This window comes from Saccopteryx leptura, chromosome 2 (genome assembly GCF_036850995.1).
Source record: "Saccopteryx leptura isolate mSacLep1 chromosome 2, mSacLep1_pri_phased_curated, whole genome shotgun sequence".
In the NCBI taxonomy this organism is placed as follows: Eukaryota; Metazoa; Chordata; class Mammalia; order Chiroptera; family Emballonuridae; genus Saccopteryx; species Saccopteryx leptura.
The window spans coordinates 305,253,751-305,278,767 of record NC_089504.1 but is presented as its reverse complement, the minus strand read 5'-3'; the positions used below and the strand labels follow the sequence as shown (position 1 = coordinate 305,278,767).

Here is a 25,017-nt window from a genome sequence, read left to right as displayed (position 1 = left end):
ACCCTCTCTAAAATGAATAAAGACTTAAAAAAAATTTTTTAATGAGATAAAATTCACTATAATTCTTTAATGACCAAGTCCTGTCTATAAAGGTATTCAACATCATGTAATACACATAAAAGCTTTTTTGTCCTTAACACCTCTAAACTTTAGACCAGTGGTAGTCAATCTGGTCCCTACCGCCCACTAATGGGCGTTCCAGCTTTCATGGTGGGCGGTAGCAGAGCAACCAAAGTATAAATGAAAAGATAGATTTAACCATAGTAAGTTGTTTTATAAAGATTTATTCTGCCAAACTTAGCGAAAATCTGACATAAAGTACTTGGTAAGTAATTATTATTATATGCTTTAACTTGCTGTAACTCTGCTTTATAAATTTTATAAAGTAAAGTTACTTCCTTACTTTATAAATCACCATTACTGTGGAACCGGCGGGCGGTTAGAAAATTTTACCTCTAACAGAGATACAAAAGTGGGCGGTAGGTATAAAAAGATTGACTACCCCTGCTTTAGACCCTCCTCGACCTAGAAGTCTGATTTTGCATGCACAGTGAATCCAGTTGATTCTATTATATACTCTATGCCTGTTTACTAAAACATAAACTAAAACCACACTTCCATAGTTCAAAAAAATTAAGATGAACACATATTGGTAAAATAAACCATCATATAATCAAGGAATAAAATGACACAGTCATTGAAATGATCATATTATTGTAAAAGTTCATTTAACAATGTGAGAAATTATTTAGGTTATAATGTCAACTGAAATACTGAGGACATATAGATTGATTCAAGTATAAACTTATATAAGTAAAAGAGAATATCCCAAAATACTAACAATGATTTAAATTAATTTCATTTCTCCTTTATACTTTCCAAACTTACTATAACAAACATATACATTGCTATTAGGAAGAAAATAAACAGGCTTATGAAGTTTCAAGTAACATGAAGAGAAATCAAAGAAGTAGCCTTGAACATTTATACTTGTTCTATATCCAATGACCACTGAGAGAAATAGATTTAATTACATCAGGGAACTTAGGTGTTTATAAAAACAATAAAATCTAACTACTTTCCTAAAAATGAGGTTTTCTATAACTGCCTTGCTAGGAAGAATTCAAAGAACTGGCAGATAATTTTTCTAAGACAAGAGAAGACAAGTATTGAGCATGTATATAAAATCAGCCCTTCTGTTTTAATCAAAATTTTGGTTAATATGCACTTAGTTGTAAAAAAAAAAAAGACACTATTTAGAACCAGTGGGAGTTTAAAGGCAACAAATAATAGCATTATAACATTAACATTATATCTGCATAACCAGTTTGCCTACATTTATTAATAAAGCAGCATTTCTCCTCATTTTGTTTTCAATATACCTCATATTTAGTATCAGGGTAAATCCTTAAGTGCTTAAGTGTTGACTATGATATGAGTAACCAAGATCATCAGTCTATAATACAAATCATAACAAATCTCTCACCTGAAGTACTTAAACCAAATATGCCGCCGATAGGATTAGAAATAAACCTACTTCATAGCATTACTTCAAATTTAATGAAAGTCTGAATTCATTAAAGTCAATTTAGCAGTTAAGCTTTTAAAGGTAAATGTATCATAGGCAAATAAATAATGTTTTGAAATCATGAATTAATTGATGGATCATTCATTTGGGAAGTTGAAGAAAAGCAGTGTATCCAACTTTCATTATTTAGTTCCAAAGATCAAACAGCGATGGTTGGGTTGGTTGGTAAATTCAGGAGATGGAGACCCTTCAATTTTGAACTTCGAGTTTGAAGTTTTACGAGGCTGGGGGAACGTGTGTACACACACACACACACACACACACACACACACACACACACACACACACACACAAGACTACTGGATGGGACATATTTTCCCCTTTATTTAGCTTCTTTTGGGCAACAGTAAATTAAGTTCTCGTGAGATTTCCTGCCGGTTCCCATGGGAACTGTATAAGGCTGTGAAAAATGTATCAAGAATCTCAGAAAAGAAGAAAACAGGATATAAGAGTTCTCTCCAAACTCTCCTTTCCCCAGGGCCACTTCCCGATTCGGGCTGATCCGAGTCGGGACCACTGAGCACTGGAGGTCAGTGCTCAGAAAGGCTTTCTTAGGAAGGTCAAGCAGCAGATTCATTTGTAAGTTTGGGTTTGAAGGCAACAAGGAAGGAAAATAAAATGCTGGTCACCTTATCCCTCTTAAGACTTCACTCTACATTCCCCCCCTCTCCCCCCTTGGTCCCTTTCACTTCCCTTTCTCTCCCACTCAACCTCATCTCAGGACAACACAGAACTAGCTTTTGTCATATTACACACTGTTCCCTGTTCTTCATTTTCCTAAGCCTGACCCAGTAGTTTGCAATCATTGACAGCCCTCAGGTTGTGCCAAGCATTGTACTAAATGCTTAACATATATTAACTCATATAATGCCCATGGCAGCCTACCCCAGAGATCCAAACTCCTGTCTATATGGTTCCAACGCCCACATGCTAAACCACTATGAAGAGCCAACAATAGGACATTGATTAAATATTCACTTGATATTAAATGATAGAAGTACTTCGTGTAGAAGTCTATTTAATGACACAGGGAAACCATCGTATTGAAGGTTACAAAACAGCAAGTACCATATAATTACCAGCTAAGTTGAAAATTATGCAAATGTCCAAATGCATAAAAAGAAGACTGGAATAATATACACTCAAGTATTAACAGAGGTCCTCCCTGAGAGGTAGTTGTTGTTGTTTTTTTGTTTGTTTTAATGTCCCCTTTTTTACCCAAAAAATACTTTTTAGAATAAACAAACGTTGCTTTTGTGACTGATAAAATGGGCAGTAAATGTTAAAACAAAACAGCAAAAACAAAATACAGTTCATAAACAAGAATAGAATGGGCAGTATCATCAATATTAGCAGAATTCATGACTATATTTTCAAGTAGGATAATTATGGCTACAGAGAAAACTAGGTTAAAATTTTGTAGGAAAATTGTGAGCTTTCCCTCAATTACACAGATCAACACTTGTCCCTTTAGTATTTTAAAGCACATAAAAAAGAAATACAAACACAAAGATACTACTTCTGGTTATATATGTGCAAAAATAACTGTATTTATGATGCAAACAATTGTATAAAAAGGGAGAAGAATATTCCCCCACCCACAAACACATCTGCCTATCCAGTCCTAAAATATTTCTGGGAAGATTCATAAGAAATGGTAACACTGGCTGTTTCTGACGAGGCAAACAGAGTCAGTGAGGGAGCAGGGTAGATGGGAGCTCTTCAGTTGTATTCCCTTTCTTACCATTTCAGGGGTTTTTCTCCTTTTTTTAAGAGGGGGTGGAGAAGAGATGCGAAGCATCAACTTATAGTTGCTTCGCTTTAGTTGTTTATTGACTGCCTTGACCGGAGGCTCAAGCCAAGCCAGCAACCCTGGGCTTCAAGCCAGCGACTGTAGGCTCAAGCCAGCGACCCTGGGATCATGTCTACAATTCTGCACTCAAGCCAGCAACCTCAGGGTTTAGAACCCAGGCTCTCAGTGTCCCGGGCTGACACTCAATCCACTGTGCTACCACCAATCAGCCTTACCATTTCAGTTTTAAAGTGAATGTATTACCTACTCAAAATCATTAAAATAAAAAGTGAACACCACACCAAAAGAAACAAAAAGAAAAATATCTAGAAGATTAAAAAGATAGGTTAACTAATTTAAATATCTGCCTATTTTACACAATAGTTTGTCAAAAATATTGTTTCCTTGTTGGCTTTCATGCCAAATGACTTCAAAATGTCTGTTTCAGCCAATGAAACAATAAAAAGCATTTAGTTTCTTGATTTGATTTTGAAAATCTTTAGGAGAAAAGGAAAAAGGACCACTGCTTTATCCATATATGTGCTTTCTAAAAATGAAGTCTACATCTATTTTTAAAGAAGAACATGTTATGTTATATAAAACAACATAAAAGTGTTTTAAATTATGTCATTCTGGCTGTTTAAAAACTAAATTTAAAAAATCCATAAGGAAAAGTATCTTGCAAAGAGCAATCTCTGTAAGGAAACGAAGGAACAAGGACCCAAAGGCATCAACCGTGCACTGCTTCATTAACCTGGACCCACAGGGTTGGAGGACAGGGGTGATGACGTGGAGTCCACGTCACAATCAAATCCGAATGTGAATTCCAGGAAGCTTGGCTGTGCAAGGAAAACATATGTCCCACGACTTTGAAGCAGGTCATGCAGTTATCCAAATAATTACTCTTTTCTTAGCAGACGCAGTGTCTAAGCACCCCACAAGGAACTTGTGCTCGGGGCAGCATCAAGCTGACTTGTCACCGGAGCGCCTCCCAAGGACTCTCATACCCTATTCCATCAACAAAAACCTTCAGGGAAGGGAGATCCAGACTAAAGGAGGTAACCGGTGATTCCTTCCTCACCCATGTTTCCTCTTTTCCAAAACCAGCAGGAAGTGACAGGTAAAGTAGGTGACAAGTTTAAAATGTACCACAAAGTTATCCAGCCTGGAAAATTGTGTGCTCATCCAGGAGGACCCATGCCTGGGGGAAAACTGAAAACATCAAGCAAACGAGAGAAGCTAACGCTCTGTCAACTTTGGTTCTGAACCAAGCTGCATGCTCCTGGAAGGAAAAAGAGAAACGAGAAAAAAATGACATTTTGCAAATCACTTTCTTCCTTGTAAAGCCAGAAAGGTCCCAGGGATCTGCTGCCACGGCCAAGTTAGAGAGCATGGCAGATGGGGCGCGTGTGCAGGCAAACGAGAGCTCCACAGCTTTGAATTTTGAAGTTGCTCACGTTGAAGGTCTAAGCACCTCTGAGGAGGGGATGGAAAGTGGAAAGCAGAGGGATGGGAAGGGAAAGAAATAATACAGTAAGAGGAGGGAGGAAAACAAGGAAGTTAAAGACAGAAAGAAGGGGGGGGGGGTATTGCTTCCGTAAAGAAGAGATATAGAGACATCAATACCATGTTCACTCTCTGAATGGTGAGACAAACATAATAAACGCACCTAGATTTAGTGATCTTATTACCATATTCCTGCTGAGGGCTATGATTAACGACCACCAAACCAGAAATGCTGAAGAGCAGCAATGCGACTCATCTTTGCCTTTCATCCTCAAACACTCCCTTTTCACGTGCTGGAGTTCAAACGTCTGCCACTTTTCCTCTGCGCGGCGGGCGGCCCCACTAACCATGGAGAAACTGGTGGGAAATGGGAAATGGCGCCGGGCCAGCGTCATGGAGTCAATCATGCTGATGGATTTGGTTTCTAAGCCATCATTTCAACACTTAGTGAACTGATGGATGATGGAGGGAAGGGAACACCAGCCCTCAAATGGAAGAAAATCATTTGGAGATGCAAACAGGTCCTAGAATAGGGTGAAAAGAGGTCCTGGCCTCAATAGCCAACAGGCTGTAACCCCAACTGTAACAATTTAAACATTTCAGATAAAAAGATATGTCAGGAACGCGAGAAGTGGGAAAGAATGAGTTCAACCTCCTAGCTTTCTCTTGTGGTGGGGGGAGGCTGGTGGGTAAAGATAAAGAGAGCCATTCCAGAGGGGTAGGATTTATATTACAGATCCCTCAACAAACAGGCCACTGACATGTGGTGCTCACAGGAAGTATAAAGACTCACCCAGTGGTCAAAGGACTTGGTATGCAATTGTCACACAACACACGCACCCCTCAAACTTTGCTATTTTGTCTACCACAAATATTCACATTCATTGATATTTAAAAGAAAAATCTTCGGCACAAATGGCAAAAATCTTCACTACACAGGTTAAGAATAGATCTTTGGCAACTGCCGGTCCATTCTCCTCTTACAGATAAAGAAACTGAGAACTAATATGCAAGGGGGCATCCAAGGTCATGGAACTGGATGAAAACAAGGACTAGGTGCACTTCTGGTCAGAGCTCCATGGTCCTGCACTTCCAGCCTCTCCTGGGAAGTGGGGCCCATGTCACACTGGAACCGACTACCTCTGTATGGTGGCCCTCCCCAGACTCACTATTAGGAGAATGACGCATTGATCAGTAAACACTGTTCCACCAGAGTCTGATCAGAGATACCAGGATGACTAATTGAGTGGATTCTTTAGGAAGATCATCTTTTAAAAGATAGAAAATACGTTCCTTTGTATTTTATAAATTAAGGAAATAAGGAGCACTGAAACAAATAAATTCATCCCAAGTGTGAAAATCTGGACACGCACAGTCTTCAGCTGCACGTCTTCCTGCCTCTGAGGTTACAGAGCAGACCGGTCCTCTTCACTGCAATGTGGGCTGACAAACCGTGGATGGGGCTGTAGGTCTGTGTTTGCGGTGCTGGTTTCTATAGCTATTCTGAAGAATAAGTCATCTGTTCCATCCCTTCTTCCCTGCCCAAAAGTTATTCCTAAGGCAGCGTCTACTTCAAGTCCCTCCCTGTACCAGCACAACAAAAATACTTCCACTACTTCACAAACACACAGATGTGTCTTGAACGCACAGACCACCCACTCAGGATTCCATTTCCCACCTCTTAGGCTCCAACTGGAAAAGCAAAGAAGCTTCCCAGCTCCCCTGCTGCACATGGGACCATTTCACTGAAAGAGGCTCACCTGATTTCTAGTCAGTGCCCAGGTCACGTCAGTGCTTTTCTTTCTTGCTTCATTCTTTACATTCCCTTCCCTACCCTTCCCTTCTCGTTTTCTTTTTCTTTTTTAAATAAAGCAGGGTCAGAGGTTCACAGGTGGCAGAAACCAAGCCTCATGGGGCAAGTCACAGGCTTAAATGGCCTCTCCTTTCTCAGAACTCCACCATGCATCAAAGTCCAGCCTGACAGGCTCTGAGGAGCTGGACTCAGCAGCAACCTGTCAGGCTTTTTGTTTGGGGTTTTTTTTTTTTTTGTATTTTTCTGAAGTTGGAAACGGGGAGGCAGTCAGACAGACTCCCGCATGTGCCCGACCGGGATCCACCTGGCACGCCCACCAGGGGGCAATGCTCCGCCCATCTGGGGCATCGCTCTGTTGCAACCAGAGCCATTCTAGTGCCTGAGGCAGAGGCCACAGAGCCATCCTCAGCACCCGGGCAAACTTTGCTCCAATGGGGCCTCGGCTGTGGGAGGGGAAGAGAGAGACAGAGAGGAAGGAGAGGGGGAGGGGTGGAGAAGCAGATGGACGCTTCTCCTGTGTGCCCTGGCCGGGAATCGAACCTGGGATTCCTGCACACCAGGCCGATGCTCTACCATTGAGCCAACCGGCCAAGGCTGTCAGGCTTTTAAAAGGTACCCTTACGCCGTAGAAATGGCAGCAAAGTGGAACAAGTCACTGGTGTATTTCCTCCCAATTCATTTGGATTGCTACTGGAGAACAGGGGCATTATGGACCCCAAGTCCGGGGGCAATGGGAGCGGCAGGGAGCAGTCAGCATCCATCACGCTTCTGTCACTTATGGAGTTTTAAAGGAACAATGAAGGATTCGAGAGAAAATATATTAACTCACTGCCTACTAGTTAAGGAAATCCCCCGCCAAATCATTTTTAAAAAGAACAAAATACAAATGCTGCACATTCTTGATTATGAAGAAAAGACACAGAAATATCCCCAAAGCAGACCTCTAGCACTAAGGAGCGATGCTCAGGCCGCTGCACAAGGACGTCAGCGAGCCCGATGAGACAGACTACATGGGCACCCAGCATGCTGCCACCAGTCAAGTGGGGCGACAATAACCATGATTCACCAACAGAAATGTAAAAGAAAAGCGTACTGATCCTATTTTTTTAAATGTTTTTAAATTTATTTATTCATTATAGAGAGGAGAGAGGAGAGAGGAGAGAGGGGGGGGGGGAGTGGGGAGGCGCAGGAAGCATCAACTCCCATGTGTGCCTTGACCAGGCAAGCAAAGGGTTTCGAACCGACAACCTCAGCATTCCAGGTTGACACTTTATCCACTGTGCCACCACAGGTCAGGCCCTGTACTGATCCTATTTTTAAAGTCTGCTTTGTGTTTTATTCAGACTACTATGCCCAAAGTCCTGACGAAGTGGGGGCTCAAAGTCTACACCAGCATGAGGAAACTGAAGAAGGCAGGTGAGAAGAAAACCATCGTCCCGCTTACAGTCACAGGGTGTCCTTTCTGCATTCTTGCTCTATGGCCAGACACCCCAGGCTAATAAGACCTTCTGCATACAGAACAAATGCCCCCTATGTAAAGATGTACTAATGATCCTAACCTGACTGTGGACATCAGGAACTGTGAGCTGAAGAAAAGGTGAGGCAGACTCTTTGCCCTTTAAGGGTGGAGGGGAAAGTCAGACTTGGGACACTGCTACCATAGAAATGGGCACAAAAGTACAGTGGGAGATCAGAGAGCAGCAGACTCTGTATGGGAAGATTCTTACAGAAAACAAGAGTGAAGGCAAGAAGCTGTGGAGGGCCTGGCATGTCTGTGGAATGGTGAGAAATTCCCTGTGATGTAGCGTGGAGGTAGAGTAGGAAGTAAGACTGGAAATGGAAGTAAGATCCTTAAGTGATAAAACGATTTTTTTATCTACAATGGCTTTTCCTTTACTTTCATGTCCATTAAAGAGTTGGATGCTTTTCTGCATGCATCCGTACAAATTATTAACTCACGTCCACAGTTTGAGATGATCATGACTGTGCATACAAAAAGCAATTCTGACAGCAATTTGAAAGATGGCACAGACTAGAAGGAGCGGGACAACTACTTAAGATAGAGTTATAACAATTCAGATGAGCGATAAAGAGCACACAGACTAAAATACTACGAAAGGAAGATCTGGAAATAATGGTGACAGAATTAGGTGAACCTGGGATGGGGAGATTGCTAATTCTGAAGTCCAAGGCAATGGGTGGTTGATGACGTTTTATAAAATCAACAAAGGTAGCCAAAGGCAGTTTGTGTGTGGGGAAGAAAAGCCTATGAAAGTGCACTACATTCTGAACAGAGTAGATGTGAGTTATCTACTGGAATCTGGGTATCCAGTAGTTAGCACCTGGAAACAGACCTGTAGGCAGAGAAAGAAGTTAGAAGTAAAAATGTTCGTAAGAGTTAGCAGTATGTGCAGTTGAGGAAGCCATCCATTGAGTGCATGAGGTCACACAGTAGGTGAGACTTCCCCTTGTCTCTAAAATATAACTATGATCAGTACAATCACATTAATTATTAATCCCAAACTGCCAAGAGACACATTTCTTTTATCTCACCAGTTATTCAAATCTATTCTTACTTGACTTCACACATTTTGATGTAATCTTACCCCAGTTAGCCTGTAAGCAAATTGTGAGATGATATTTTATTCATATTTCACCTCCAAAAAGATATCCAACAACCATATGCACCTTTTCTAAAATAATAGTTCCATGAGGATAGGTATTAGTTATTAACAGGCACTATTTCCAATGCTTAGAATAAGGTAGGGCACAGAGTGATTGCACCAAAAATAACTGCTAAATATTTAAAATAAATTGATTTCACTAGGCTTCCCCCTCTGGCTTTCTTAATATATCAGGTGATGCTGTGGCATGATCACAGCAGTGGAGCCTGAGTCCTCAAGGAGAATGAAACTACTCAACCTTTGCCATTAAAAGAGGACTACCTGCTCATCAGCTCAGCCCAGTCCTGTCCAAACACTTTTTAAAGCCAGAAGAGGAAAGAATGCAAAGCTACAGAAAAAATACCTTGTCCAAGCCTCAGCCCGGAGACAAAACCCGAAATTGCTCTAGTTACGAAGAAGAAAGTTCGTGCAGAGCTGCAGAGAGCATGCACTCCAAGCAGGCAGAGTGTTAGGACTGCTGCTCTGGTCACAGGCTAGTGCTACTTATTCCTAATCTTCTGTTATGCCCTGGGATGGGAGGAACATGTTCACCAGAAGCTACTGCCAGGAACAATTCCTCCTGGGGTGTGCCATATTTCAAAATGCTGCTCATTATGGAAGAAGAAGCGATGGAGGCCCTCTGACCATGGCAGTCTTTTGAAGCGGACGTCAGCACCCATCCTTCAAGGTACCAACCCAGAAACAGGCAGTCCTGCCAAGAGTCCAGTGGCCAGGCAGATGAAGATGCCCACTCACTTTCCTGTTGCTGTACTACTTTCTCAGGTTGGCCATAATGAAGAACCACAAACTATTTGGCTTAAGACAACAGAACTGTACTCTCAAGTTTGAAATCAAGGTGTGGACAGAGCCACACTCCCTTAGAAGGCTCCAGGAAAGAATCTACCCTCACCTCTTCCAGCTTCCGGCACTCGCTGGGGTTGCACTTTAAAACCCCCTCCAACTTCACATGCCCTCTTCCACTTGTTTACGTATCCTAGCCTCTCCTTCTGAAGGCACCAGTCTTTGGGGTTAGATCCTAAGACAGTATTTTCTCATTTTAATTAATTATATCTGTGAAGACCCTATTTCCAAATAAAGCCATATTCTGAGGTTCCAAAAGGACCCAAATTCTGAGGAAACACTATCTATGCAGCCCCACTGTACACCATCATGAAAACACCAGCAAAGACTGTCCGACCCGCAATCCTCACGGGATAGAATTGCAGCATTTCAGGAATACCTGAAAATCTGCCAGAGGAATGAGAACCAGCAAAGTGAAAGCAAGAAGGCAACTCTAGGTTCGAATGCAGACTTGATCCAAATCAGAACAAAAAGCTTCATTGAGGTTTTAAACACATTAAAACAAAGAGATTTTATTTTTTGAGCTTATAACTGCATGACCCCAGTTATAAAGATGTGGCTCTAAACACCAGTTCCGTCACTCAGCAGTAGGGCTGACGGAGCCTCCACCTTCGACCCTGCAGATACTCAGTGAGACTGCCTTCCTGCACAGACATAAATTATTTAGTCCTCAGAAAAGAAATACTCAAGCAACCAGAGGGACTAGTCTAATGCTAAACAGAAAAACAGAGGTGGCATGGGACACCCTAAACAGCTGGTGCTTAAAAATTACTCTTCTGAATAATGTGATTTTCTTATTAGAAAAGTTACATGTATTATCCCTGTCTACACCCTTATTAGAAGACAAAACTAGTGGAGGAAAAAACGTAAGAAGCAAAGCTTCCTTTGCAACTGACCACATCTGTACCAGCCTCGTTTACCTTCTTCCCCAACATAAAACATTCCATACACTATTACTGAGCCCAAGCAGCAAAGAATCTGTTCTCTGTAAACCAAGAGGTACAGGAAGTTGGAAGATCTGTAATTCAGCACATTTTACAGGATTTTTGCCATGTGTGGCTGATATTTAAAGTGGGGGAATCTGTCCTCACCCTACCCCCCCCATCCCAGCTGAGCTGATTCAGTACAACCCCCCCCCCCCCAGACAAAACCCCAGTTCGCAAAGAGGATGCATGGAAAGTCCTGGCCCAAGAGCGAAACCCCAGGTCCCGGGCTGAAAAGATCAGGAGTGGGGGCTTATGGCAAGTTCTCCACCAAGCACGTAATATTGATATATATAAGAACCTTCACCAGAAAACCACAAGCAACTTGGGAGTTCAGGGAAGAAAGTTGTTAATAAGCAAAGTAATCTAAGAGTATTACCAAGACATGAGAATATCAAGGATGATGGTAATAAATCATCTCCCACAGGTGGGCATACAGAAGAAATTTCCAGGAATGCAGTTGAATGCTCTAGTTTCTTCAATTAACTTAGAGAAACTCACTAAAGGGGATATTGCAATAGACATCATACAAATACCACACTTCAACCAACAAGAGCTGTGTGCTCAGATCAACACTCTGTGGTCCCTAAGGCACAGAGGTACTTTTCACAATCTGCAGATTAAAAAAACAAAAACTCATCACCGAGAGCATTTAGGTGGCAGCAGGTAGAAAGCTATCTTGCTGAGAACAACAGAGTTTACAGAAACTTGCAATTCTACACTAATTTTTGTTAATTATTCACCAGACAAGGGAGCCGCTGAGTCAAGCATCATTCCCAAACCCAGAGTGTAAGGGTATCTAAAATGACCCTCGGTCCCCAAGCATACTGACACATTCCCATCGTGTGTAAGTGGGAGAGAGAAGTCTTACTACAAAGAGGCATGGTCAGAAATCACAAGTCCTTCAAAACATCTCATGATTTGGCGAACACCTTCAGTCATTTGTTCAAAAATCTTTACAGCCACTTTGATGGTAACAGCTGGCACCAGGAAGGCAAGGACAAGCAATCTCATATAAACCTGTCAATTTAAATCACAATGCATTCCCCACCTCGGGGTCTGTTTTGATCATTAATGTAAAGGACTTTTCCATAGCATGAGTGAATCAAATTAATATGAAGTGGAAAATGTGGTGATGACAAAGGAAATGTGTATAAACCCAAACTAAAATGCACCAGAGTAAAATTAAGAACAAGAATCCCCGACTGCCAGCTGCGCACTTAACACAGCTGATGAAGTAACACACAGCAGAAGAAAGGACTGACAAGTGTTTTTAAGGAAAAGGACAGCCTTGCTAAATGGTTAGAGCGTGCAGGAGCCCTCCTCAAGAAAGCGCCATGCCCTTGATGAGCTCTCAGGAGAGGAGTGAGAAACTGCTCCTGGGAAGGGACCCACTCCAGGGACCTTCACGGGGCTGTCCTGCACAGGGGAAGGAGTATTGAGATTGCTCCTCACTCTCTCCCTGGCTCTGGGCCCAGGTGAAAAAGCAGCCTGGCCTACCCCTTCTCCCAGGAGACTCACCTAGGCCACGGGACTGAAGAGAAGGGGAAGTCAAGCTTCCACACTGGCTTAGCAGTGTTACCTATGACCTCACATTGTTTGTGTAAGTAGAAGAACATGTGATCTGCCACTGCGTTCTCTGAAGAACAATCTGATGAAATGTCATGTCACTTCACAGGGACATCTCAAAGACTAATGAGATAATGTCTAGTGGGCTGAAAGCATTCGCAAGGCTGATCTATGTGCCATCACCACCTGCTGATATCTGTAGACCAGGACAATGTGGCTGAAGACAAAGGGCTTCTTGCATCATGGAGCTGTGTGTCTTAACACAAGCACTGACATAGTCCCAAAAAGAACCGTGACCCTGGCTATCTGCGCATGAGTCAGCAAGTACAAAGGTGAGCAGGCCTTTCTAGGTGGCCTCTAATTCAGCACAGTGATTAAAGCATAGATGGGTAATATCATTTCTGAGAGCTTCAGTTTCTTTACCTGTAAAAACAGGAATGATACAGACCTCTTGCAGGGTGGTGGTGGAAAGTCAGAGTTTACCATAAAGAAACTCAATAAATGACAGCCTGACCTGACCCCATTAAGCTAGAATAAGCATTATATAAATTTCCTTAAGAAATCTGTGTAGTTCACAGTACAAACTGGAATGGCCTGAAAATCATAAAAGGTATGCACCAAATGACAAACGAGCCACATCTTCTCGAGTTGACTTAGACCTTCAGGATATCTTGTCCCAAGGAAACAAGACTATTAACAGTAGCTGGACTGCCAACCGGATTCATAAAAGCACGTTAACCCCAGATGGAGACAGCATCGTTTACATATAAGATCAGCCGTTTCCAGACTGACTTGGGAGTCCTGAAATGAAGAGACAGTCTCACCATACCTCTTGCACATAAGGCTAACCTTTGGCAAATCAAGTGGGCCTTACTTTTACCTCCCTTACCTGGCTCCACAGCCTTCAGCCCACTGTTTTCCTTGTTCCCTAAAGTTAATTCATTTAGTAGAAACTTATTGAGAACCTACTCTGTACCATAAGTTGTATGCACTGGGCCCTAATCTGCCCAATATATGATAATAAATCTAACGAGCAGTAAATATTAACACATAAGCTCTCGACTACATTAAGATGTGAAAAATCATGTACAGATGAACCTATTGGAAGTGGGGTTGTTCAGGGAGAACTTCTCCCATAAAGTCACACTGACGTTGGATCTGAAGTAGAAGCATAAGATAAATAGGAGAGAGAAAATGAGGACAAAGAGGACATCCCAAACAAAAGAAACTGCAGGTGCAAAAGCCCCAAGGTGAGAGGGAGCATGATGCATCTCAGGAACCTAATGAGGCAGACAGGCGGCCAAGAGGTAGGGGAGAAACAGGGGAATGGCTGCACATGGGTAACAGGGCTGGAACCAGATTACGCTGGGCCTGGTTCGCACAGGAAGCCACGGAAGCCGAGTCTTAGGCAAAGGCGGAGCACAGTGTAACTGACATTTGCAAAGTTCCGTCTAGCTGCAGGTGCAGAAGGGATTGGGACTAGCGTGGGAAGAATGCTGTGGGAAAAGCAGTCAAGACTATAGAAGTACAGGTGAGAGGAGGTTAGTCAAGGCAGCAGCAATGCAATGAAAAGAAGAGGTGACATGCACGCACCCCCAGCAAGAAGGAGCTGAGGAGAAACTGGAATAGAGGGAGGGAAGGAAGAGAGAGGTCAAAGATGGCTCTGACAGCAACAGACAGCGATGAAACCCCCAGCACTTGGAGGAGACCAGGTCTGTTGACAGGACATCATGAGTTCAGTGTTGAACCTGCTACGTTTACTGTAAGTGAGGCGCACAGGGAGATTGCTCCCATCTATTCAATCCCCAAAGAGCTCAATACCCCTAACATACAGACCTCAGGAAAGACAGCTTTCAAAAAGAGAACAATCTAAAGCAATATGGCTTTGAAATAACTTCCTCAGTTATTTGTAGCCCTCTAACTTCCCAAATGTCTGCATTTATCAAGAAAAATGCCGCAATTTTAAGTGCCTAAAAAGAGTCAGCCTAGATCACAGAACAATTCCTATGAAACTATACAATGTCATCTGTTTACAAATAAGCCTCATTCCCAAATTTTGCTTATTCAATGGAAACAGTGGAAAAAACATTGAAGTAGAAGATATATATTCTGGGGCAGAGGCTGCTGGAGACAGGAGAGCCTGTCCTTTAAAGGACAGATGCTCGATGCCCGCTGGCTCCATACAACCCACCCCTCCCACCATTTCTGACCCTTCAGTTGTCTAAACAAGTTCCAACTCTGAACGCAGTGGTTCCTGAAGTGGTAACTGCAATTATGTCATTGTAAATGCTATCTTACATGGGTTAGAGATACTGAGATTATACTTTAGAGCAGTGGTCCCCAACCTTTTTTGGGCCACGGATCAGTTTAATGTCAGAAAATATTTTCACAGACCAGCCTTTAAGGTGGGACGAATAAATGCACAAAATAAAATTATGCGACCGGCGTAAAAACTGTGGTATTTTTAAATATAATTGTCGAACTTACGAGACAAGCGTCAAGAGTGAGTCTTAGACAGATGTAACAGAGGGAATCTGGTCATTTTTAAAAAATAAAACATCATTCAGACTTAAATATAAATAAAACGGAAATAATGTAAGTTATTTATTCTTTCTCTGCAGACCGGTACCAAATGGCCCATGGACCGGTACCAGTCCGCGGCCCAGGGGTTGGGGGCCACTGCTTTAGAGATTCTATGAGATAGCAGGGAAAATTCCCAATGAACTTGCCAGTTATTATTATGTTATTCCACTGAGAAAAAAAATGACAGGCACACAAAATTGCTTTCCATGGGCTGGCTTGTCTAAGTATTAAGGAAAAATATGTACACACAGGAACTGTCTCTGCTACAGGAAGACAATGACAGCCCTGGGTCTTTTAGGAGGTATCGATCTCCTCATTTTTACACACCTGGGATATCATTCTGGAAAACTAAAAGACATGTTGAAATCACCATGGATTCCATTTGTCCACTCTACTGGGGCCTTGAAGAGCTCAGAAGAAATGCACAAGGCAGGGAAGACCATGCATATTCCTTAGTCAAGATTTTTGTGAAAGCACAGATGGCAGATGGTAAACAGGGGATGGGGAGGGCGTTCCACCAGGCAGTAGAGCAATTTCTACAGTTTCTGAAACACTTCCAGCATCCACTCGTATCCTCCCTCTCCCTCAACCAGAGAAAACATTCTCTCTCTCTCTCTCTCTCTCTCTTTCTCCAGCAGCAAAAAACTCATTTTGCAGAACTCGGAACCCTGGTGCCACACCTAACCAGGTACCCCCAAATCTGTAAAATGGGTTGATGAGAGTCAAATCAGTTACATCCTGACTTACATTTCTTGACCCCAGAGCCAGAAAAAATAAAATCATAACCGAAAAAGTAAAGCTACGCTGGGTTCTATACAAAAGAGCAAGCAGCATTCTTCAAACCAAACAATACATCTTACTGACGTCTAGAAAGACCAGCATCATCCTAGATTCTCCAAAGAACCCCACGAGAGGTGAGGCGAGTAATATTCCCAAATCACAAGTATAAAACCAAGATTAAGGAAGGTGCAGAGTTACTTTAATCAGGGCATTTAGCCAGAATTAAATCTTGGAAGGGAATCAAAGTGAATTTCCATAACTGATATGGGGGTCATTGCACCTAACAAAGCATCTTAGCAGTTTACCTTCAATCTTACATCTCTGCATTCTAGAAACTGCTCAGAATTATCGTACTATAGACTGGGATGCTCAAATAACAGTCTGGATGGAGAAGATGGTTTTACCTCCATTATCTTGCTTAAGCTGTGACAGGCTGCCCTAATCAGCTTCCGTGCACACAGGCACACGGGCACACACACATGCTCCCTCTCGGTGCCTCTTAATCACCATGTGCCATGCTGAACAGCTGCAGCAGTCTGAAGGGAATTGGCAGAAACGTATGGTGATGTGCTAGCCACCCCCGGGGCAGCGACTGCCCTGCCTGCTCCCAGACTCAAGAGCACATGGGTGTTCGCTGTCGCAACCGATGGCCCCAGAAGACAGGCAAGTGGTTTCAGGTGGTGAGTCAGGAAAAGCAGTTCACATCAGGAATGTTCCAGCCCAGCAGAGCTGAGCTGCATCCTACTCTCTACGCAAGCATGCAGTATTCATCATTTATACAATGTCACCATGGGGGACAAATCTTGGGCTCAGCACAAATAGAATCCAATCAGCTCTGATGCAGAGGAACCAGTAAATGAGGCTTCTCCCACCAAGAAGGAACCTAATTGCTTAAAAATTGCCACCGTATCTGACACTTGAGGTCAGTCCTTTTATCCTAAGAGAGAGAACTTTACAAAGGCCTGGCGTACGGTGTTTGAGAGCCGGGCCCTGGGCCACCTCGTAGGACCGTTCAGCAGCCGCTGCAATCACTGTGAGCTGTGTTCCCAGGCATGAAAGGGAATGAGGGGACTGCGACCTTCCCAGAACCCAGGTGGACGCCGTCACACACGCCACACAACAGGCTGCTTGTCAGTCAAATGCGCTCTGCCTCTCCTTTCAGTATGGTTTTGGATGCATTTCAGTAAAATCCACACATGTAAAGGAATTCCTTATTTGTCTCTGTGCTGCTGTTTATGAGCCAGGAAATGAGTGATATGATATCAACTTGGTGAAATAGAGACGTTGGACATTCGATCAGATAACAGGAGACCTAGAAATTGAAAGAGGCTGTAAGCCATCATTTGCACCGCACTTCATGAATGAATGCAGCGTGCTGTCAAGGTTTATACGATGACAAATGAGCTTGTTCTCTGCAGGAACCTGAGGAGATTTCATACTTATTTTAAGGAATCCAGTTTGCTTTCTTTACCTCAAAATTAGCGATTTCACATCATGCCCAACTTTAAAATCTTTTGCTATAAGTTATCATTCTATGGTAATGATAGACTATGGTATATAATAAAATTGGGGATATTTATACTTATTATACACTATTTTGGCACTAGTTCAAAAGTCAGAACCTGTCACATCACCAAAAGTTTAAAAAATCTCCATTTAGGCAAAGACTGTTAATATGGCTTCCATGTGTTAAGGCTGGGCACGTAGCTAAATGTCCTGACCATTCTGAAGATGAAATAAAAACTGGCCCAAACATGACTTTGTCTGCAAAAACCACCACTGAACCAAAGTAAGGAGAGGATGATCACAGAGCCTTCCCAAACAGAGTCCCCTCAATTACCAAAGGAACAATCTCATTCATTTCCTTTGTTTATCCAGGACACAAAGATACTGAGGGTGGGAAGATCAGGAAATTAGGAGGGACTCAGAATTTCATGACCAGCTTCCCAGAATGGCAAGTTTTGTTTGGAGCTTATTGTGCTTTAAGTACATAAGGAAATGCACTCTTAGGGCCTCTGAGCCGCTGCACTAGACCAGTCAGTCAGTGTGCCACCCAAAGGCTCCACAGAACACCACGCACGCACTACCTCCCCACAAAGGCTTGCTGCTAGCCCAGAAGAGCCCCTCTTCTCCTGGTCAGCCAACCTGCCTCCCGGAAGTGGGAGGAGGCAGAAGAGAGTGCTAACCTGCCTCCACCAGCAAATCCCACAGCACGGACTTCTAACGCAGGTGCCTGGAGAAAACGAGTGAGCCAAGTGATGGAGCTCAGGGCAATAAGCAATTACTGAAACTGGAATTAAGCCTGGACCATGAAAGGAATGTGTCGTGAGACTTTTGGCAATTATACTGTGGTCAGGGCCCCAATTTTAAACCACTCCCAAGGGGTACCACTTCCTGATACCTAGGCATGCCTCTCTACATATCAAAGTAATCCTGCCTGACTTGGTGGAGAAGTGTCACCTGCTGGTCTCTGAGATGCCATCACAAAGGCCCAGCTTAAAATAATCCCCACCAGTTTGTCATTACTGACCTTTTTCCCAATAAGCTTCTTTCGAAGAAATTCCCGGGCTTCAAACATGTAGGGGATGTCATACAGGGGACGTAGTTTCTTGTTTTTATCCTAAAAGAAAAAAAAATTAGCACATCAGAAATAAAGGGAAAACAAAAGAACACAAAACACAAATGCACACAGCCAATAGCATAGATACTAGAATGCAGTGGGATATGCTCCCTACCTCTTACTATCACAAATATTAAATAAGAGCTAGGTACACAGTAAATGATTAATATTTGGTTGAAATGCTTTACGTAATGAATAAGATTACATTCTTTCTGTGACAGGCTCAAAAGAAAGCAATGAAATGTTTATAATGACTGAAACTGGAAACAACCTAAATGTTTAATCAACAGGGAAAGACCTACCCTAAACTGTATTGATACAGAAGCTCAATAAGGATTAGGGCCCTTCAAATATTTATAGATATTCTATAAATCTAGTCCTACTATTCTGTAAGCCTTTATTAAGCACCTACCAACTATTAGTCCCATTACATTACACTCTCTGTGTTATAATCATGAATTCAAAATTCTTGTAACTTAACAGAGTATTAGAAGAAAGCCTACAGATAGGAAATAGCAACACAAAGCAGTTTTGAATAAATGTTAAATTGTATGATATAAACTAGGGACTAACTGCTATAAGAATCCAGGTAAGTGGAAAGAAGTAAACAGGAAAGGTTTCATTGACAAGATAGTACTTCATGTGAGTTTGTAGAACAGGAAAAACTAGGAAGAATATTAGTTAAACATTTTTTAAAAAAACCAGAACAAACAAGAGGCAGGAATAAAAAGTATTTCAACATAAACACATAAATATAAACACACACTATTCCTTCATCATCTCAGGGGCCTCAGACTTCTCCAAAAATACGTTATTGCTCTAAGCACTGTGACTCTGAGAATGTGAAAGAGGGTTTAGACCAGTGGTAGTCAACCTGATCCCTACCGCCCACTAGGGGGCATTCCAGATTTCATGGCGGGTGGTAGCGGAGCAACCAAAGTATAAATAAAAAGATAAATTTAACTATAGTAAGTTTATAAAGATTTATTCTGCCAAACTTAGCGAAAATCTGACATAGCCTGGCCAGGCGGTGGCACAGTGGATAGAGCGTCGGACTGGGATGCAGAGGATCCAGGTTCAAGATCCCGAGGTCACCAGCTTGAGCGCGGGCTCATCTGGTTTGAGCAAAAGCTCACCAGCTTCAACCCAAGGTCGCTGGCTCAAGCAAGGGGTTACTCAGTCTGCTGAAGACCCACGGTCAAGGCACATATGAGAAAGTAATCAATGAACAACTAAGGTGTTGCCACGCGCAACGAAAAACTAATGATTGATGCTTCTCATCTCTTCGTTCCTGTCTGTCTGTCCCTGTCTATCCCTCTCTCTGACTCTCTCTCTCTGTCTCTGTAAAAAAATAAAATAAAGTAAAATAAATAAATAAAAAACATTAAAAAAAAGAAAATCTGACATAAAGTACTTGGTAAGTAATTATTATTACATGCTTTAACTTGCTGTAACTCTGCTTTATAAATTTTATAAAGTAAAGTTACTTCCCTACTTTATAAATCACCATTACTGTGGAACCAGTGGACAGTTAGGAAATTTTACTACTAACAGAGATACAAAAGTGGGCAGTAGGTATAAAAAGGTTGACTACCCCTGGTTTAGACGAAGGCGACGGAACAGGAAATGGATAGGAACTTGTAAGAGATAAGAGAACCACTTCTAAGAAATGAAATAACGGGAACTGACTACAGAATGGATAGAGGAGATAAAAAAGGAAGACTCCAATATTCTAAATCATGATGACAGGCATTTGAAATCAAGAGAAGTTTGCCTTTAACTGGGAGTGAGGGGGTTGCCCTGATGGGCTCAGTTGGTGAGAGCATTGTCCTATTATGCAGAGTTGCCGGTTTGATCCCCGGTCAGGGCACATACAGGAACAGAAAGATGTTTCTGTCTTCCTCTCTCTAAAATCAATCAATAAATTTTAAAAAATGAAATAGATGGGAGTGAGGGAGGATGAGAGCATGTGTACAAGAAATAGGAAGAGGCTGGCTAGCTCAACTGGTGTAATCACTGTAATGTCTCTCCTGCTAGCTCCTAAGTTCCATGAACAGAGATTCTACCCGTCTCTGCAGATCTCTGAGACTTCAAAAGACCTCACAGTACATACTCAACAAATAGTGGAACAGATTTGTCAATCTCCATGGTCCAGATAATATTTGAAAAAAACCTCATAGAGAAAGGAGAAAATCAAGGACTACTCCTAACTAGAAGCCAGCTGCTGCTTCCCCAATGCTGAACAGCTAGTCCACTTAGCCTTACCTTTGCTATCTACTCCCCATCTAACAAAACAAGAGGTTCTCTGCATAATACTTTCTATATACAAAAAGCATCCAAATTATTTGTTTTCTTAAATAAATGTTTCCTCCTAGACACTAACTAAGCCTATGGGTCCAGAACATATCATATTTAAACACTTCAGTTCATCAATACCACCAAACCTCTTATCAGAACGTAGATAATTCTTTGTGTTTCAGATTCATATTCATCATCATCCAAATGACTTCTACTTCTGGTTAAAATAAATAAATAAATAAATAAATAGTCCAGCATCCTTCTAATACCTATCTAGGAAGTTGAGGCACCTTCAGAAATGAAGGTGAGTCTCTATTCCTTCTCCCAGGTCATGTGTGGGAACTCATACTCTACAAAGAAACAAATGAATGGCCAACCACTGATCAAGGCCCTTGGGTACTATGACTGCTGTCTAATAAGTAAGCTATGGCCCTAAACATGAAAATCTTTACTAATATAACACTGAGGTTTTCTTATAGAAAATAACAAGGACAAGGGAACAGATGAGAGTTACCTGGCCAGAGGGAGTAATGTGTAACACAAGGGCAGATGTACAGGATTACGGGTATTTTCATAAACGTCCAGAGAGCCAAATGAAAATACTGGGTCACTACTGAGGAGCTAAGTGTAATAGATAAGCCGTAAAAGAGAGTTTATGATGACACTCAATGATACAGTAAGAAAGTTTTCTAGACAGAAGATGTTGTGTGCCAGTAATGAACAGGATTTTTAATAAACACAAAATCAATGGTTATCAGAATCAGCCCTCAGAAATAAAGAAGTGCCAGTGTATTCATATTCACCAAGCAACAGAGGACACTATTTTACAGAGTTGCTGCGTGATTACACTAGCCTAACTGAACACTTTAAAAAATGAATTGAACAAAATATCGACATTTACCTTACAAAGCCTTATGATTTGCCACAGAATCTGTGTACCTGAACCTTCCCCTTCTTATTCTGAAACACCAGCAGCACGATCTGACTGAAACTCCAAAAGAATAAACGAAAGCTAAATGCAGCTCCATCAAGCATTCAAATGCAGATTGTGGGACAAGGTACATTTAAATGTGTAAAAATGGCTAAACAAGAATCCTTTCCTTAAGTCACTCAACAGGACTGGGCCAAGCCAAATTACCCTCAAAAGAGTGCAAGAAAACAAATCGTACAGCAACAAACATCCCAGTACAACACAGGGCAACATCAGAACCCGATTATATGTCTCTCATGAAGCTAGGAACGAACAGCACAGCCAAAAACAAGATATCACCGGTGAAAACAGAATGACTGCGTTACTCTAACCCTTCAGAGCTAGCAGCTATTGACATCTGCAAACATCTTACAAGAGAGATATTGGAAGTCCCTAAGAAACAATAAAATAAAAGCAATTCCTCCAAATTACCAGGTACATAAAAGCCTTTGAAATCTCTAAGAGGCAACTGAAGTATAGAATGTATTCAGAGAAAACAGGACTTAGCTAAATCTTGCTGCTAAAAAGGACTGTCTAGTTTAGATTCTAATTTACATGAGAATATTTTTTAAAAAATAAAAACAGAAAAGAATGCTTGCTTTGTATAGTGGGTGAACAATACCCAAACCAATATGTGCTGTAATCATTGTACATCCTGAGAAATGACATTGTATGCAGGCCCTGCAATGACTCACATTAGTGATAACTTCAGTCTTCCGTAGCTCTCAGTGTTTGGAAGGGAGGCCCAGTACCCACATCTCAGCATCTAAAGACAGACTTGGCATTTTTATAGGAAGATTATTTTTGACTAGTTGCCAAAATGAGGTCTCCAGTCAATGCTCGTTTGGAAGGAATGGAAGGGATTTCCAATCAAGGCCTTATTTTCAATTCCCACTCAGGCCTAATTTGACCGAGCCCATGCAGTAGCCAAAAAACTGTATCCAAATATTCTAATGACCATGGGATAGGGCAAGGATTCTTAAGCAAGGCCGCATACATAAACTACTATGAAAAAAATAAATTGACAAATGTGACTCCATTAAAATATTTTTAAAAGTCTTTACTGAAAAATATATCATGAATAAAATGACAGGCTAAAGTATAGACTCTTAGTAGCTGATAAGTAAAATGGACAAAATATTGGCAGAGCATAATGAGAGGGAACAGGGGGGCAGGGACACAGTCATAATTGCCTCGGTGAGGCCTACCCTGATCACATCACATTTTAGCAAAGACTCAAAGGAGGTATGAGATGTAATTATCTGGAGAAAGGCAGTGAGAACAACCAATACAAAGGCTTTGAGCTAGGGGCATGCCTGGTGAATTCAAGGACCAGCAAAGACACCAATGTGACTACAGCCGAGAATACAGGGGCACAGCTGAAGGAGACAAAGACACAGGTCTGACTTAACATTGAGAAGAATTACTATACGTACTTTGGCCACCATGTTGAGAACTGACACAGCAAAGAAAAGGTAAAGGAAAGGGGACCAATTACGAGATTATAACAATAACCTGGGAAGGGAATGATGGTAGATTACATTAAAGAGGCAGCAATGAGGAAAATACGGTCTCAGAATCTAGATATATTTACAAAGAAGATAAACAGAACGTGAAGTGTAGAAGAAAGGGAAGAGTAAAGGATAAGTCCAAGTGTTTTCTTCTGAGCAAATGGGAAAACGGGTGGGGTCATCAAACAAGATGGGGAAGAGCACAGGCAGAGCAGACAAAAGGAAGTGTACTAGGAGCAGGAGCACAGTAACGGGCATGCTGAACTTCAAGTGGAGAGATTAGCAGGCAGCTGGACATGTAAGTGTGGAATTTGGAAGACAGGTCTGAACTGGTGATAAGATATTTGGGTGTTGCTGGCATATAGGTGTTATTTAAAAACCTAAGAGATTAAAAAGGACCAAGAACTTGAAGCATGATAATTTTAAGAGGTAAAGAATAAGAGAAGAAATCCCAAGAGGAAACTGAGAGGGAGCAAGAGGGAGCCAAATAGCATGAAATGAGGGCAGAATATTATGCCCTCCAAGCCGAGAAAAGAAAGCGAACTCAGGAGGAGGGAATAACCAACTGTGTCAAATGCAGCAAGGCGAGTGAGATGAGGACCACAACGTGCATGTAGGATTAAGCTTAGTGTGGGTCACTAGTAACTTGACAAGAGTAATTCTGATGGAGCAGCAAGGGCAAAAGCCTGGCTGAACCAGAACTGGGAACAGGAAGAGGAGGACTGAAGAAAGCGAGTACATACAATGCTTTTGAAAATTGTCACAATGAGTACGAAGAGATTATGTGGCAACTGGCAAAGGAAACAGGGTGAAGAGGAGGTGCTTTTGTTTTTTATTTTTGACGGGAGCAATACAGGCAATAAAGAGTCCAGTAAAGAGCAAATAAGGGATAAAGTAGGGCAGAGGAGAGAAATGCTAAAGAAATGTCCTTTAGCCTGACCAGGCAGTAGTGCAGTGGATAGAGCATTGGACTGGGATGCAGAGGACCCAGGTTCGAGACCCCAAGGTCACCAGCTTGAGCACGGGCTCATCTGGTTTGAGCAAGGCTCACCAGCTTGGACCCAAGGTCGCTGGCTCGAGCAAGGGGTTACTCGGTCTGCTGTAGCCCCCCGGTCAAGGCACATATGAGAAAGCAATCAATGAACAACTAAGGAGACGCAACGAAGAATTGATGTTCCTCATCTCTCTCCCTTTCTGTCTGTCTGTCCCTCTCTCTAACTCTACGTCTCTGCCACCAAAAAAAAAAAAAAAAAAAAAAAGAGAGAGAGAGAGAAATGTCCTTTAATGGACCTGACATGAGCATACCAATCATTTATTTATATTGAGGCGTGTGTGATGCAGATACTGTTAAGGTGGGTAGATATAGTGAGTCGCTGAAGTTCTCCTCTGATTATACTTCAATTTACTCAGTAAAGAAAGGAGGAACTAGAAAAGAAGAAAAACAATCCAAAAGAATTGGTGAAAGGTATGAACAGGCATT

The 25,017-nt window shown here is 42.0% G+C and overlaps 1 protein-coding gene across 1 annotated transcript in view; it reads right to left on the bottom strand.

Moving 5' to 3' along the window:
• Positions 1-25,017, bottom strand: part of SND1 (staphylococcal nuclease and tudor domain containing 1) — a 444,392-nt gene that overhangs the window by 253,018 nt on the left and 166,357 nt on the right. Inside the window, exon 11 of the mRNA XM_066362596.1 lies at positions 18,669-18,758. Coding sequence (XP_066218693.1) covers positions 18,669-18,758 — 90 coding nt within the window. The remainder of the gene's footprint in view (positions 1-18,668; positions 18,759-25,017) is intronic.